The sequence below is a fragment of the Myotis nattereri genome, assembly GCF_964212035.1.
Source record: "Myotis nattereri genome assembly, chromosome: 18".
In the NCBI taxonomy this organism is placed as follows: Eukaryota; Metazoa; Chordata; class Mammalia; order Chiroptera; family Vespertilionidae; genus Myotis; species Myotis nattereri.
Window position 1 is genome coordinate 1,032,952 of NC_138093.1, and position 15,509 is coordinate 1,048,460.

The 15,509-nt window shown below is 61.5% G+C and overlaps 2 protein-coding genes across 4 annotated transcripts in view; one reads left to right on the forward strand and one right to left on the reverse strand.

Moving 5' to 3' along the window:
• Nucleotides 1–528: 528 nt before the first annotated feature.
• Nucleotides 529–9,328, reverse strand: MRS2 (magnesium transporter MRS2). Of its 2 annotated transcripts, none has more exons than XM_081111955.1 (11): nucleotides 9,051–9,328; nucleotides 7,306–7,379; nucleotides 6,972–7,008; nucleotides 5,784–5,896; nucleotides 5,302–5,475; nucleotides 4,486–4,616; nucleotides 4,022–4,138; nucleotides 2,760–2,912; nucleotides 2,506–2,623; nucleotides 1,662–1,775; nucleotides 529–1,186 (listed from the first exon to the last, which is right to left on the reverse strand). In XM_081111955.1, the coding sequence occupies exons 1-11, from the start codon at nucleotides 9,214–9,216 to the stop codon at nucleotides 1,076–1,078; spliced, it is 1,308 nt and encodes a 435-aa protein (XP_080968081.1). In that variant the 5' UTR covers nucleotides 9,217–9,328; the 3' UTR covers nucleotides 529–1,075. The 2 variants fall into 2 exon arrangements, with proteins under 2 accessions (XP_080968081.1, XP_080968080.1); XM_081111954.1 differs by having other exon boundaries at nucleotides 7,108–7,379; nucleotides 9,051–9,296.
• A 2,001-nt stretch (nucleotides 9,329–11,329) lies between these two features.
• The window catches only part of SLC44A3 (solute carrier family 44 member 3), a 28,979-nt gene continuing 24,799 nt past the window's right edge, over nucleotides 11,330–15,509 (forward strand). The window contains exons 1-4 of one of the 2 annotated variants that reach the window (XM_081111957.1): nucleotides 11,330–11,445; nucleotides 11,806–11,913; nucleotides 13,979–14,121; nucleotides 15,260–15,396. In XM_081111957.1, the coding sequence (XP_080968083.1) occupies nucleotides 11,419–11,445; nucleotides 11,806–11,913; nucleotides 13,979–14,121; nucleotides 15,260–15,396 (415 nt within the window). In that variant the 5' untranslated portion in view covers nucleotides 11,330–11,418. The remainder of the gene's footprint in view (nucleotides 11,446–11,805; nucleotides 11,914–13,978; nucleotides 14,122–15,259; nucleotides 15,397–15,509) is intronic. The other variant, XM_081111956.1, reaches the window with a different exon arrangement.

Sequence of the window (15,509 nt, forward strand, 5' to 3'; positions counted from 1 at the left end):
GGGTGGGGGAGGCTCGAGGTCGCCTGCCCCCGGGCACTGGCATGTGGGTGAATGTTGGCTCAGGCCAAGGGAAGGTGGGACCTGAGGGGTGAGGCAGACTGTCCCTAGAGCCCAGGGAGCCTCTCTGTCCTCGTGAGCCCGAGGCTGGGCTGTCGGGGGAGGAGACAGAGGTGCGTGGGTGGCTGCCTTAGGCTCTGGGCAGAGGGTTAGGGTTAGGGTAGGGTTAAGTCTAGGGCTAGGGTAGGGTTAAGTCTAGGGCTAGGGTAGGGTTAAGTCTAGGGCTAGGGTAGGGTTCGTCGAGGCCTAGGGCTAATGTTAGGGCTAGGGGACTCCTGCCTTGAACCTCCAGAAACAGGAAAGGTTGGGCGTCAAGGACGGCAGCTCTGAGGCGAACAGCCATCAGCCACTGCTCTGACCCGAGCTCTGGTTGAAAGCGAAGGGGAAGGCAGAGCTAGGCATCTCCCCTCCTGCAGCCTGGGGGTGCCCCTTCCCCCGCTCCCAGGAACCACCAGCAGCTAAGAGCCAGGAACTGAGGACACTCAGCTCTACTTCCAAAGGCATAGTTGCAGCCAAGCAAACAGAGCAGTTTGGGGTTGAAAGCTGAAATCTTGATGAACTGGAATCCACATAAAGCTGACGTGAGAGGATCGTGCCCCCTTTATTCACCGTCCATGAAGGGAGCGAATGGAAGAAACGAAGGCGCTGCCAGCGGCTCCCAGCATGGACTGCGGAGTGTGAGGCTGGTGTGCGCTGCCAGCCCTCGGCCGCCTGGGCAGGCTGTTCGCGGACGGGCCCGTCTCAGCACCGCGGCTGCTGGACACTCCTTTTCTCGATGCGCATGGAGTCAGGTCCAGGCCGCACCGCGGTTCAGTCAGCCCCTGCCTGCCTCCGGCTGTGAAGGCAGCTCTGCAGGCTGCAGAGCAGAGTCCTGGCCTCTGACCAAGAAGCCCCTGGTCTCCTCGGAGCCCGGAAAGCGCGGTCACGTCCTGGTCGGTCGCTCGCCGGGCCTCCCTCGGACGACAACGTCGCTCTGTGCTTGGCTCGGTCTCACCAGCGACTGCCGTGCGAGCCGCGCTCACCGGGGCGTGAGGACGCTCCTGCTGGACCCCAGCCCGTCCGGCCTGAGGCTGGGCTTCGTGTCCAGCCGCCCGTCTGCCCGCAGCGTCTTCCTAGGCAAGGAGGCCACCTGAGCAGAGCAGGAAGCGGCGTGTTAGTGGCGTCTTTCCTACAAGGCAGGCCATCCCGTCACCGCTGAGGGGACCCGCCCACGGACCGGTGTGTCGCGTGGGACGGGAGAAAGGGCGGCAACCTCTCTTCTCCCAGTGACAGCGCTGGCTCCTGCGTTTCCGTTTCGTAATGAAGCCGCAGCAGGGTCCCTGCCATCTCCTGGGCTGCAGTGCTTGTCCCCCCGCCCCCCCTCCCCCCAGCAAGCAGTCCTCCTTCTTCTGGGCGGCTCCTAAGTGCTTCACACACATCGTCTTACTCAGCTCCCCTAACCCCGCGAGGCAGGTGGTGCTGACGTGACTGGCGGTGGGGAACCGAGTGGCTTTGAGGCATTAAATAACTGCTCAGGTCCAGGAGTCTGCCTGACCCACACTGGCTGTGGCGTGACAGCCATGGCTGTGGCCGCTCGGCCTCTGGCCGGGACCCACACTACGTACCATCGGAGGCACGGGAGCCTCTAGCTGCCGCCCGAGGAAGGACAGCAGCCGCCTCCAGATCAGGCCACTGCCCATGAACATGATCCCGGTGACCAGCCAGAACACCCTGTGGTCCTGGAAGAGAGCGGCGTGCGTGTGGATCACGGAGGCCCCGGGGGAGGTTCGTCTGGTTCTGACCTTGAGGGCATCCAGGGCTACTGAACCGCTGGAGGCCGGAGTGGCCTCAGGTTCATGTCTCTTAACGACCACTTTTCAAGGTGAACAGGGGTCCCGATGGAGACCGTGGACAGCGCAGGCTGCCAGCCAGAGACACGGCCCGTTGGACTCGCCAGGACACAGACCCGAGCCAGAGCTGAGCGCAGGGTCGGGTTCATGCCTAGGAGTCTGACAGGGACGAGCCGAGCTCGGCCAGCGCCACGCCACGTTCCCATGCCAGGCGCAGAGCAGAGGGACTGCAGGTCTCTGGGTTCAAATGTGACTGTGACTCTCAAGCTCTGCCCTGGGCAAGTTACTGACGTTTTCTGGGCCTCACTGTTCTCATCTGTGAAGTGGGAACAATCACGCCCACTTTCAGAGCTGTGACGGCTGAGCCACACGCTGTGCCGCTGGCCAGGGCGCTGCCTGCCTCCCGCCGGCCAGCGTGACTCCGTCTGAGAAGCAGGAAGCCTGCTGTCTGTGCCATGGAGACAAGGTCTGGAGCCTGCCTGGCTGTGGACGGGCCAGAGAGCACATTTCCTGTCCCGAGGGGAGTGGACAGTGAAGACTTACTTTTTAAAGTCTGTTTTAAAAACGGACCTTCAAAACATGAAAAAACAACCCCTGGCTCACTGAAACAACACCTCACCTCCTCAAGGGACGATTCCAAATTCATTCCAAAGGCAACTCCGATCAGGCCGAAGAGCGAGAGCGAGAAGGTGCCCATGGTCAGCTGCAGGTTCAGCCGCATCATGACGTTGCGGTGGCTGTGGGACAGCGTCGGGTCAGCTGGCCCACGGCCAGGGCCCCCGGGGCCTGCAGGCACTGCCTGCCCCAGGAGCCAGGCCCACGCCGGCCGCGGCAGGCATACCTCTCCCTGAGCGGCCCCTCCGCCGCGCCCACCTGTCCAGGTTGAGGAAGATGACGCTCTGCGAGTCGTCGATCAGTGCCCGCAGCTCACGGGCCGCGTGCGCCAGGTCCTCGGCCAGCCGGTGGCAGTTCTCCAGCAGCAGCTCCATCTCCTCCGCGTGGTCGATGCCCGTGCTGCTCTGCTCACTCCAATCACAAGCGCCACGTAAGCAGCGCCCACGCACCACACACCCAACCCCCGCGTGAGCACATGACGCTCGCTCCCAGCGAGCCCACTCGCCTGCCCTGTCTGTCACGGCCGTCTGAGGGCCATCCCCTGACCCCGAGCACCACACAGGGAAGTCCCCGCACAGGCACCTGCTGCACAGGGAGGGAGCCCCACTACCCATGACAGCGACGTCCAGACGTGTGACACGGACGGACAGACGGGTACAAGTTAGTACAAACCAGTGAACCAAAACCACAGGCTGAGCACGAAGGCACAGAGATTCCCTGCCCCAGGCCCTGGCCTCGCACAGAGCGATGCTATGAGGATACGACACAGCTTTTCCCCCCCCAGGAGGCGGGGCAGAGCTCCACCAGCCACGCTGCTGCCGGCAGAGGAGACCCGCCCAGGACACAGCGAAGGGCGACAGCGTGTCCCCGTTTCTGCTGCTAGGCCTTGCTGGGCCCAGCTCTTGTCATCTCAGCTTCCTTATGGGAGAGAGGTGACGCTTAAACCTGCAGACCGTCCTCTGTGCACATTACAAAGCGTCTGTGTGAGCTTCTGACCCTGATCTACAGACAACAGTGGGACACCGAGTGCAGGAGCCCCAAGCCCCGAGCCCGAGGGCCCTGAGGGAGGGCCCAGTGCCCGGAGGGAGGACCAGTGCCCCCGAGGGGATGGCTAAGGGCCCCCGAGGGATGGCTAAGGGCCCCCGAGGGGAAGGCCAAGTGCCCCCGAGGGGATGGCCAAGTGCCCCCGAGGGGATGGCCAAGTGCCCCCGAGGGGATGGCCAAGTGCCCCCGAGGGGATGGCCAAGGGCCCCCGAGGGATGGCTAAGGGCCCCCGAGGGGAAGGCTAAGGGCCCCCGAGGGGATAGCTAAGGGCCCCCGAGGGGATGGCTAAGTGCCCCCGAGGGGATGGCTAAGGGCCCCCGAGGGGATGGCTAAGGGCCCCCGAGGGGATGGCTAAGTGCCCCCGAGGGGAAGGCTAAGGGCCCCCGAGGGGAAGGCTAAGGGCCCCCGAGGGGATGGCTAAGGGCCCCCGAGAAGGAGGAGCTCGGCCTGGGAGTCGGGGCAGGAAGGCCACTCACAAGACCTCGGGGTCGCTCCACTTGCTGAGGCAGAGCTCCTCCAGCCGCTCCTCGTCGTCCAGGATCTCCAGGATCGCCTCCTTGAACATCTGGACGTCCGTCTCCAGCTCGGACAGGCTGAGGGCGGGTGCACGGGCGTGATGGCGCCATGGACTACGGATCCGTGTCACCACGAGGACAGTGCCCCCCCTCGCACACAGGCGGCGGACAGGGATGTGTCAGCGGTGCTCTGCCTTCTACACGCAGACCAAGAACTGAGCCCCCAAGCAGGGCCCGGACAGAGCCGGACGCAGCCTTCCTGCCCCATCACCCTTCCCTCTACTCGGCGCCCCGACAGGAAGTCACCATCAGCAGCACTCGCTGGCACTTTACAGACCAGTGGTGACCCCACGGATTGTGTGTCTGGGCTGACGCTACACACGTCACTGAGAACCAGGACAGGGACGTGCCGGACACCTGCTCACCTTTTGCCGTTTTGCAGCAGGATGTGCAGTTTGCTTCTGTCCACAGAGGAGTGTTTGGGGTCCACTAACGCCTCCAGGGTGTCGAGGATCCGGGGCTCCAGCAGGCGCAGCTTCCCCTGCAGCTTGCTGATCTAGAGCAACACGACCTCGCGTGAGAAGCCAACCTTCTCAGAACGCTCAGGGCCAGTGAGCCGTGGGGTCAGACACCGTCTGGAACAGCTGGGGCAGCGGGTAATGCTGCAGAGTGCGGCCTGCAGGAACGGCTGTCCCGGCGGCCCAAACACCCGTCTGCTGGGGACAGAGGACCAGGCACATGCTGTTACCAGGCTCGCACCTGAGGGGGACTAACTCCTGTCACAAAAGGTGGGAGGATCGATTAAGTGGAAGGAAATCCGCCCTTCCGTGGTTACAACTCGAACTTCCATTTGGTAAATACATCTGCTCTTTGTAAACAGAATACAGTCCAAACTCCTATGAACAAAACTCTTTGGAAACTAAAACACAGCTTGACTTAAAAATAAATCGGTGTGAAGTCAGAAGTGCTCTTCTTATCCAGGCCCGCGGCATGGGGCGCCCGGCGGGTGTGCACTGAGACAGCGGTGCCAGCGGCTCTTGCGCCGGGACCCGCCCCTGCCTCGGGAACCGCAGTGGGACCGAGGGCACACATTCCAGCAGATGCGCCTCCCGCCGGGCAGCTGCGCCCATGGCAGCTCCTCTCCTCGCCCTCGCCTGCGCTGTCCTGGCCTGCTAACGTGTCTTCCTCCTCGGCAGCATTTGGACCAGGACCAATGCAGCCGGCTGCATGGACGGGCTTACCCGGTACTGCAGGAGTGCTTCCATGGCTCTGAACTCAAAGGGCAGAGGGTACGTGACCAGCTGGCCCTCTCCGGCCAGCTGCGCGGGGAGCTCCCGGAACAGCCACTGCTCCAGGTTTAAGTGACGATAATCCAGGATCAGGAGACACTCGGGGGTGATCACCGCTTTCAGGTACTGCGGGGAAAGAGGGTGTGACAGGCGAGGGTTCTACAAAGACGGTGCCCATTATGCTAGAAAAGCAACACAGGAAGGAGCCTGTGCCACTGTGTCAGTGATATAAAGCCTACAGGGTGGTTTCTTCACACCTTTTCCAACATTTTATTATGAAAATTTTTATACAGAAAAAGTACACAGTGAACACCCACGTCCGTGCCACCTACACAATTAAATGGCGGCTAGCTTTGTTTTGCCGCGTGCTTCCCTACCCGCCTCAGAGCTGCGTTTGTTCCAGAGCCACTTTAAGCCGCCGGGAGGGACCTCACCTCCATCCTCAGGATGATCCTGTTGTTTCTGGTGGTGATGCTCATGAGGTGCTGGAAGCGCAGATCTCTGGCCTGAAGACCTAATTCTTGGTATAAGTCCGTTTTCTTCCTTTCTGAGAAAGAAATGTTTTCAAGAAAAAGAAGTGGCTGGTCTAATCCAGCAAAGAGCTTAATCTTCGTATCAGAGCACCCCCCCCCCCACCAAGATAGTTTTGTTATTAGCAGAAGCCAAAGATAACAGGAGTGTTTTAAATGCCTGTTTTTACCTCAAGGACACACTCAGGCTAAAGCTAGTCTGACTCTAGTATTCTTCCTCCTCCTTCCCCACCTCATGAAGCCTCTCTGTGCGCAGGCGCTCCCGGGGCGGAAATAGAACCACGCGCGCCTGTCAGAGGGGCACGGCACCTTTAACAGGACCTGCGTTCTGTTATTCTCACTCCCTTATCACCTTCGATATTTTAAATCTGGGAAGAGAGAGGTTCAATTTTCTTTCTTCTTGGACTAACACAAAACGAGAAAAAGTCCGTCCTCAGACTAGACTCTCGGCCTGAAAACTCAATGTATTCCCCAAGAGGAAGCAGAATGGGTGACAGGTCCCAAGCGGTGGTACTGGCGACACTACTGTCTGCACCTGTCCAGTCGAACCACAGGTGTGGCAGTGCTCCAGGCAGAACAGCCTTCGGAGGAGCTACTGAGCAGAAACACCGAAATGTGTCCGAGGACCTCAGGAACAGCAGGAGGGGTCATGGAGGGGTGCGTGGGAGACCCGAGCCTGCCTCCGAGGTCAGACCGTGAAGGGATCTGTGTCACTTTAGAAACAGAGTGACCAGCAGAGCCCAGCGCCCACCCGCCCCTCGTCTCCTGTCCCCACAGTTGGTGGGGGCCCGTGACTCCGCCTCCCCCAGAACACGGGGGGCACGGCTGCGGACCAGGAGTGAAGAGACGGAGGGAAGAGTGTTCCTGTGCCTTTAACGTCCGGGCAGAGCACGAGTGGCCCTGAGAACAGTCCAGGCACCCAGCCCCAATGAGGACAGATGGACACGCTGCACAAAGACCGCTCCCTGCACGCACCCATCCACGCTAAGGGTGCTCTGTTCACAGCACCGCCTGCCATTCCTTGATTTCCGTCAGACTCACGCATTCAGTGATTACAAAGAGACGATGCAGAAGAAACGTGAAGATACTCACCAAAAGACGTCACATTTCCTCCTTTGTCAAATTTTGTCTGGAGAGAGATAATAAAAACAAAACATTTGTTCTCCCAAATCAGTAAACTCTCTGGTATCACACCATACGGTACTGTATCCCACAAACACTGACATACACGTGGAAACCCACTGCGCTTGTTTGGGTTAAAGTCGGTTCTGAGTGAAGGGTTGAAACTCCCTTTTCCTTTGCTGGACACGCTGACCGGGGGCTCTGGAGTCGTCAGTGAAGTCCCACTGGCTGAGCACAACCCCAGGACGAGACGACGCAGGAGAAGTGCTCTCTCTAAGTTATCAGGCGCCTGGCACGTACTCACCACAGTAAACACGGGGGCGACGCTGGCGAGCGTGGCCTGAGCGACATCGGACGTTCTCAGCAGGTGCATTTCACCTGGAGAAGGAATGAGAGAATTCCGTCAGCCCACGACTGGCTGTCACATGTGGCCTAGAGACAACTCTCAGGAGCGTGCTCTGCAGACTATTCTGCTATTTTTTAAAATCTTTTCCTGGGGGAGAAAACACTCATGTGTGCAGTCTGCAGGTGCGTATGTTCGGTTCAAAGGGGAAAGGTTTTCAGACGGCTTCGGTGAGGCAGAATTACGGTGGGTTCCCACCACTGTCCTTCCTAATCACCTCCGAGCTGGGTGAACAAATGTTCAACGCGGTGTTGAGACGAAAAGGAAAGGCCCGTCTTTTCTGCATAATTTAAAAGGCTCCTCATGGGCACGGCGTCGGGAGGCGTATGTTAGGAAGCAGGTCCCAAGTGCCCGGACCTCTCACATTCCAGGATCAGGTGGGTTGCTTGACCTGCACACTAGGGAACCTACAGACTTGACTTCCTTGTATTAACTTCTTTTCCACACACTTTACTGTGGCTACGTGCAAAATACCAACGGCACTGGAACGAAGGCAATGCTACTTGAAAATCATTTAAACCGCGTGACTCGACTGCGCTGACGGGGGCTCTGAAGTATCACCAGGCCCATTCAGCACCTAACAAAAAGCACTGTTCAAAGCCATGAACCCGAGGGGAGCGGGCGGAGGTGGGAAAACACTTCCCATTATCCGATCCGTCCAAAGCAGACGCTCAGCTCTGATCCCCGCCTCCCACGTACACCGGCCTACAGTCTACGGTGCTGTGGATGCTGTGCTTCTTAGCCCCCAGGCCTGTTGTTACCATTTGCGAAGTGCAGACCGCATTTTAAGGGTCAGCATTTCCCCGGGCGGAGATTCTGCATCTCAGTGTTTGCCCTAAAACACCAGCGGGCCTGGCTGCTTTGGCTCAGTGCTCAGAGGTGGGCCTGCAGGCCGGGCGGGGTTCAAGTCCCAGTCAAGTGCAGGAGGGACCCCAGCTGGAGGTGCCCCAGCCCTGGGAGGGGTGCGAGCAAGAGGCAACCAATCGATGTCCCCCCCCCCCAGCCCCCGCCACTCTCTCTAGAAATCAATGGAAAAAATGTCCTAGGGTGAGAATTTTTAAAAAAGAGACCTCTATTAAATTATAAACAACAACAGCAACAAAAAACAATCGGACGGGCTGAACCCGGGGAGCGTGGCTGGGAAGGAGGTGGAGGCGCCGGGTGGCGTTGGGAGCGCAGCCGACTGCCGGCAGCGCGAATGGGGAAGCCGGGCTGCTCGGCCACATGAGCACCGCGCGCTCCGGTTGGTGGAAATGCCGGCGGTCGTCGCGCTTCATCATCCGGCGAAGACGCACCGCTCCGGTCCCTCCTCCGGCCGCACCGACCCGCCAGCGGTCGGCCGCGCTTGACACCACAGTCCGCCCTTGCTCGGCGCGGTTCTTACCCAAGTCTCCCCAGGGCGACCCACCCCGTTCCCGGGACCAGCGGAGCGGCGCCCGCGAGGAGGACACCTATCCCAGTATTTCAGGCCGCGGGGCCCGATCCTGACTTCCCAGCTGTCACGATGAGTAAGGGCGACGCTGGATTCAAAAACCACGGGTGCCCCGGGCGCTTCGGGCGGGAGCTCTGCCCGGGGACCGCGAGGAGGACGGGCCGGCCAGGGGCCGAGGTCACCGCGGCGTCCGGGGCTGCGGGCGGGGCCGTACCTGCCAGGCGGGGCCCGCGCGGTGCGCCGGGCAGCGCGGCCCAGCTCCCTCCGAGGGGTCCGGCGGCGCGCGCGGGGGTCAGGCCCCAGGCCGGAGCGCACAGGACGCGCGGGGGCAGCCGCAGCGCGCGCGGCAGGAGCCGGGGCAGGCCCCGCAGGCATTCCATGGCGCGGCAGCGAGGCGGGGGCAGCAGCGAGCGCCCAGCCCGTCATGCCGGTCGCTGGCGGGTCAGCGGCACTTTGCGACCCCGCGCACGCGCCCGAGGTCCCGCCCTCCCCGCCGCGCACGCGCACGCTCCCGAGGTCCCGCCCTCCCCGCCGCGCACGCGCACGCGGGACGGCCCTGCCTGCCGCGCCAGTGCCGTGCGCGCTGCGCCGGCGCCTCACTTCCTGCGCATGCTCAGAAGGGGCCTGTGGGAGCGCTCGCGTCCCGCCCGGGTGCGGGAGGAGGGGCGGGCTCGGCCAGGTGGGGCGCGCTACCTGCCGGAGGCGAGCGGAGGAGCCCAGGCGGGACGCTGCGGCCCTGGCGCCGCTGGTTTCCGTGAACCAGCGGGAGAGCTCCGTGCTTGGTTGCGCGGGTGGCGGCCCGGGGGTCACTGGACTTGTCCGTCTCCTCCCCGCGTAGCTCAGCTGGCGGCCAGGCCGGGGTCTCAGGTGCAGGTGCAGGTGCTCTGCACTGGGAGGAGCTGATGTCGGGGTGCCCCTTCGTGGTGTTTGGAGGACGGTGACACCCTAAATCCTGTCGTTGCTTCCGCACCGCTGCGCCGGGACCCCCTTAGCTCTGCGGTTCCCAGGAGTGCGGTCCGCTGGGGAGGTGGGGCCTGTGCTCCGTCCTGTCCTTCCGTTTATTACCGGCTCCCGAAGTAATGACTTTGCCCCTAGAATCTTCTAAAGGCAATCAATCGATGAGGCTTTATTTCTATGTTAGTGTGAGTTTATTAATATAAACATATTTGGTGTGTTACAAGAACAGGGTATTTATATTCTAGGGGTTTTTTAGGGTCTGGTATAAGACAGGTCTTTTTTTTTTTTAGATAACCATTTGGGACTAGCCAATGCTTTGTTAAAAATTCATTTTAGAGCCTCGCAGGTGTGGCTCCGTGGATAGAGCGCTGGCCTGCCGACTGCAGGGTCCCTGGTTCGATTCCGGTCAAGGCAGGTGCCTCGGCTGAGGGTTGATCCCGGACAGTGGCCGCGGCGCTTGCAGGAGGCAACCAATCAATGTGTCTCTCTGTCTCCCCCTCCCTTCCACTCTCTCTACAAATCAATGGAAAAGGATCCTCAGGTGAGGATTAACAACAACCTTTTTATTTTAAAAATATTTTTTAGCCCTCACTGGTTTTGGTCAGTGGATAGAGCATCAGCCTGCGGACTACAGGGCTCCAGGTTCGATTCCGGTCAGGGCACATGCTGGGGTGCGGCTCATCCCCAGAGGGGAGCGTGCAGGAGGCAGCTGATCAATGATTCTCATGATTGATGTTTCTCTCTCCCCCTGCCGCTTCCTCTCTGAAAGCAATAAAAATAAAAAGTATTTTTATTGCTTTCAGGAAGGGAGAGGGAGAGAGAGAGAAACATCAATGATGAGAGAGAATCATCCATCGGCTGCCTCCTGCACGCTCCCCTCTGGGGATGAGCCGCACCCCAGCATGTGCCCTGACGGGAGCCGGGGTCTGCTGTTGCTTCAATTCCGCTAACATCTCCGTCGTAAAGGGAGGGATAGGACTGTCCCCAGACCAGGCGAGGGAGGCGCAGACCCCGAATTCTTTCAGCGCCCCCAGCATCTCCCGCCCCCACACCTGGAGGCCTCCTTCAGCCCCCCACCCCAGGGTTTCCTCCTTCACAGACTTCCTGCACCACGTTTGACTGGTGGCTTCGGTTTCTCAGGACAGACTGTGGGGGCCCTGGTGGGGTCCGCAGACACCCGCCTTGAGGGCGTCCCTGGAGTGTCGGGGTTCAGCCCCTCGCCCCACAGTTTGCCGGCTCCATCCCCTGGGCTCCCCTCACTGCCGACAGGGAGACGGTCTGTCTGCCGTGGGCGCTCTGTGATGCCCGCGAAGCAGTTCGCACAGCACCTGCCCGGCCAGTGCCGCTCACCTGTTGGAGGGGGACCCACCGCACCTGCCCCGGGCCCTCCGGGCGGACGGACGGACTGGCAGAAGCCTCCTGCTTCCCGCTGCAGCAGGTGGGCGGCGGGGGGGGGGGGGGGGGGGGCGGCGCCTCTCCTTCCCGAAGGGGCCGGTTCCGTGGAGCCACCCGCGCTCGGAGGCCGCCGCCGCCGGGGGCGCTGCGCCTCTGCCCGCCGCTTGCCCCGGGTTTGGGTTTGCCCGCTGCGGGCGCTGCGTGGCCCCCAGTCCCGCCTGGAGCGCAGGATGCGGTGCCTCGGTGCCCAGAGCCCGGTGAGTGCCGCTCGGGGAAGGGGAGGGGAGGGGAGGGGCGGACTCGGGGCCCACCTGCGCGCACCTGCCCCGCTCTGCGCGGACAGAGCCCTGCCCGCACACCGAGCCCTGGGACCCATGGTGGGCTCCTCGGACCCCACTCTGCTGGGGCGCTGGCGGGGGGAGGCTGGCCTAGGGGTGCGACCAGGTGCACCGCCAGGTCGGGACTTAGGGCGAGGAGCAGGTGTTTGCGAGCTCCCAGAACAAACACACACACAAAGGACGTTCCTCGGCGCAGTCCTCCAGCAAGTTTGGGCTGCCCCAGGTGGGACCCACAGGTGACCGCGCCCTTTCTTCCGCGCTCCCCTCTTTTCCTGGCAGGTTTCTGCAGAGAGAACCCCCCAGCGAAGAGAGTGGCGGCCTCAGATTTACAGGAAATGCACCGACAAGGCCTGGCTGCTCCTGTTCTTCCTCTTCTGGGCGGGATTGGTGAGCGTGGCCGCCTGGCGGGGAGGGGACTGGTGTGTGGGCCCCACAGAACTGTGCCCCACCTGTACATCGCACGGCTAGACCTTTCCTGGGGGAGCCTAGGTGTGTATGTGGGGGGGGGGGTCGGTCCAGGTGAAAGCTGTGCCACCATGGGAGGCACCTGCCTAGGGCAGGATGAGCACTATCCCGGAACGCTGGTCAGGTGCGTGCTCACCTGGACAGCTGCCTGGTCCTGCAGGGCTTCCGAACAGAAGGCTTCGTTAGGGGCCAAGGCCATGGGGTAGGAGGAGAGGCTGTGGGGTAGGAGCGGGGAGATGGGATCGTTTCTTAGCCCGCGTGCGGTCTCTCTTCCACACTCACTTCGTGGAGGTGCTCATACCTCCTCAGCCCCTAGGTTAAAATGTCCCTCAGGCGTTTGCTGTTCCTTTAACACAGGACAGCCCAAGGTGAGCCTGGACATAGATGACTCTTAGCCGAGGGAAGCAGGCCTGTGCCACGAACCCGCTAGTGCGGTAGCTGATCACTGCCCCCCACCCCCCACCCCCAATTTCTTTCCGGTTTCCAGGTATGTGGTTGCTGGCAGACCTGCCCAGGCTGTGCTGCTTGGTCCTGGGTGTGTCCCGTGGAAGTGGGATCTCGCGGCTCTGCACTGCCTTAGAGTTGTAGGAGCAGCAGGGAGAGCCTCCCTCACCCCCACAGGCCACCGGGTGAAACCGTCCATGGCGATGGAGGCTGCATTTGCTGCCTGGCGGGTGGTTAACCCACAAAGCCCGCTGTTAGCACCAGCGAGGAGTGCCTGTGCTGAGAAGCGATAAAGTGGAATAGATTCTAAGATGCCATGTTTTCTCTCCTTAGAAAAGCGTTGGTTGTTGACTTTCCCAACTGGTTCCACATAGACAGGCCGGGCCGTACAGGTGTAACCGGACGTCTGTGTTGCCCGTATCGCGGCCCTGGGGCTGCCCACAGGTGGCTGGTGTTTCTGCCGGGCCCCTGTCCCGCCGGCACTGGGCAGCTTGGACCTGGGGCTCCTGTGTTACTTAACGGTCTTCCCCAGCCCCTGCGCTGTTCAAACCTAGACGTCACGGCTGCGCTCCCGGCCCGATGGCCGCTGGGTCAGCACAGCCTGCACAGTGACGGGCCATCTGAGAGGGGCCCTCAGAGCAGGCCATTTGCCAAGTAAACCGGAGGCTTCCCTGTGCCCGTGCCCTTCCTCCGTCAGATCCGAGCCCTTCTTGAGCGGACCGGCTTTTAGGAGCTGCTGCCACATTGTTAAAGGGCAGACGGAAAACAGCATGGGGCCTGTTCCTCCTGCCTCTGCGGGGCGGCCTCTGTCTGTCCCCGGCTCGGTCCCTAGCCCACGCTGGGCCCTGCAGGCTGTTGCTCTGGTTTCTAAGTGAACGAGTGCGGTGCGGACCCCCTGCAGCATTTGGCTGGGACAGTGCGTGTGGGAAACGCATGGTGTCCCAGGGCACGTCCCCGGAGGCGCCGGACGGGTGCTGCATCCTGAGTCCTGGGTGGTGCTCTGTGCAGCGGGCGCGGCTGGGAAACTCACGCCCCGTGTTTGTGTTCGCGGAAGATCTGACAGTCTGCCAGGCCCGTCAGTGCTTGTCACTGGGACTGAACTTTTGAGGTGGGATTTCAAATATTCCACATTCACTGTGAAATCGGATAAAAGTGACTATCAACTGCCAGGTGTTCTCGTCCGGCAGAATTGTTGGTGTACATCAGCTGTGTCGCCTCAACCCTTGAGGGCCAGTGTTTGTAAGACAAGAGCAGAAAGGGGGCGAGGAGAGGAGGAGGAAGGGAGGGGAGGAAGGAAGGAAACCTGGGAAAGGTAGGAAGGGAGGAGAGAAGAAGGGTTGGACGGGTGGACGGACAGACGTCTGAAAACTCGGGGAAAGAAGTGGCAGAGCCCTGGCCCTTGGATAAAAGCCGGGTGACCTGGTGAACGTGTGAGGGGAGCACTTGATGCCCCCCAGTTTGTTTGGTTTCATTCATGTCAACATGGGGGTGAGTGCCCCTGTGCCCCTGGCCAGGCTCTCATGTGCCACCTGGGCTTTCCCAGATGTTCATCACGGGCTCCGCGGTGGCGGCCGGAGCCACGGGGAGGCTCCTCTTCGGCCACGACAGCTTCGGCAACGTGTGCGGCAGGAAGAACTCCCCCGTGGAGGGGGCCCCTCTTTCCGGGCAGGACATGACCCTAAAAAAGTAAGTGTCCACGTGAGCCTCCAACCTGCAGGGGGCTCCATGTCACACTTTGCGTCCATTGGTCATTCTGAGCCTGGGACCGTTTTCCCGTTAAAACTCTGAGGCCACGGCTTCAGAATCAACAGCCCTCGGATCAGACTCGGCTCTGCTGCCTGTCGGCTGTGCGCCCTCGGGCAGAGCCCGTCACCTCTCTGAGCTGAGTTTCCGTCCGGTGAAGCCCGGTTCATTATCCCCCCCCCCCCCCTCGCCAGGCTGTGGGCGGGATCCCGAGGCACTGCCCGAGCTACGGCTCAGTGAACGCTGGCATTGCCGTCCTCCGCCTCCTCGTGTGCCGGTCATGTGAGCACGGGCACACCATCCCCAGTGCTGCTTGCGTGGAGAAACACCCGTGTCCCGACTGGGAGCGCCGGGGACTGTCCCTCCCCCGCCCCTGTCTGCACTCTCATCCGTGGCCCGCGGCGCAGGCAGAGGCAGGCCTCAGGTTCACAGCCTCCCCTCCTGCGGCTCTGGGTGCAGCTACTCTGAAGTAGATGGACTCGGGGCAGAGGTGCTTCCTGCGGGTTTCCTAGAGCGGACTGTGCGCTGCCCGCCTCCAGCCCCTGGGAGGTCCAGGCGGCCCCTGCTGTTGTCCCCCAGAAAACGCGGAGCTGGACAGGGACGTTAGGTAAAATGTTTCGTGTACATTTGTGCATGCTACTAGCAAAGTCCGTGGAGACAGGTTTAGCTTCATTATTATTTATGTTTAAAGTAAGTCTTTATTGATTTTAGAGAGAGAGGAAGGGACAGGGAGAGAGAGAAACATCAATGATGAGAGGGAGACATCGATCGCTGCCTCCTACACCCCTACCTGGGATCGAGCCCACCACCCGGGCATGTGCCCTGACCGGGACTCTAACCGGTGACCCGGCTCATGGGTTGCAGCTCAACCACTGAGCCCCGCCCGCTGGTTAACAGTTGAGTGTGGCTCCCGCTGCGATGGCCTGGGCATGGCGCGCACTGACTTCTGCGGAGGCGTTCGTCGTGAGGCTTTGCTCGTTACACCCGCATCTGGTAGCTTGTGGCTATTTTTTAAGGCCCACGCTGACCCCCCGGAGAAGACCTGCTCTGAGGCGGTCCCCTCCTGTCTCCTGTCTCCCAGGCACGTGTTCTTCCTGGATTCCTGCCACCTGGACGTCAGGGATGGCCGGCTCGGCTCCACGGCCCTCTGTGTGGCCAGCTGCCCCGAGGAGCAGCTCCCCACCCTGGAAGAAGTGCAGCTCTTCGCCAACAACACTGGTGGGCGCCGAGGGGCCCCGAGGGCGGGCCCCGCCCCAGGGGGGGCCGCAGTGGGGTCACCTGTGTACACCTGCCGGAGACAACCTGCCCTGAGGGCCCCCCTTGACCTCAGG

What these genes read in the sequence shown, in the direction of transcription:
- MRS2 (XM_081111954.1), bottom strand. Translation starts at nt 9,216, where the DNA reads ATGGAATGCCTGCGGGGCCTGCCCCGGCTCCTGCCGCGCGCGCTGCGG. An exon ending in AAGCACTCCTGCAGTACCGG is followed by an intron (nt 4,617 to 5,301) that starts GTAAGCCCGTCC and finishes GTGTTGCTCTAG; the next exon opens with ATCAGCAAGCTGCAGGGGAA. An exon ending in AGGCTCCCGTGCCTCCGATG is followed by an intron (nt 1,187 to 1,661) that starts GTACGTAGTGTG and finishes TGCTCTGCTCAG; the next exon opens with GTGGCCTCCTTGCCTAGGAA.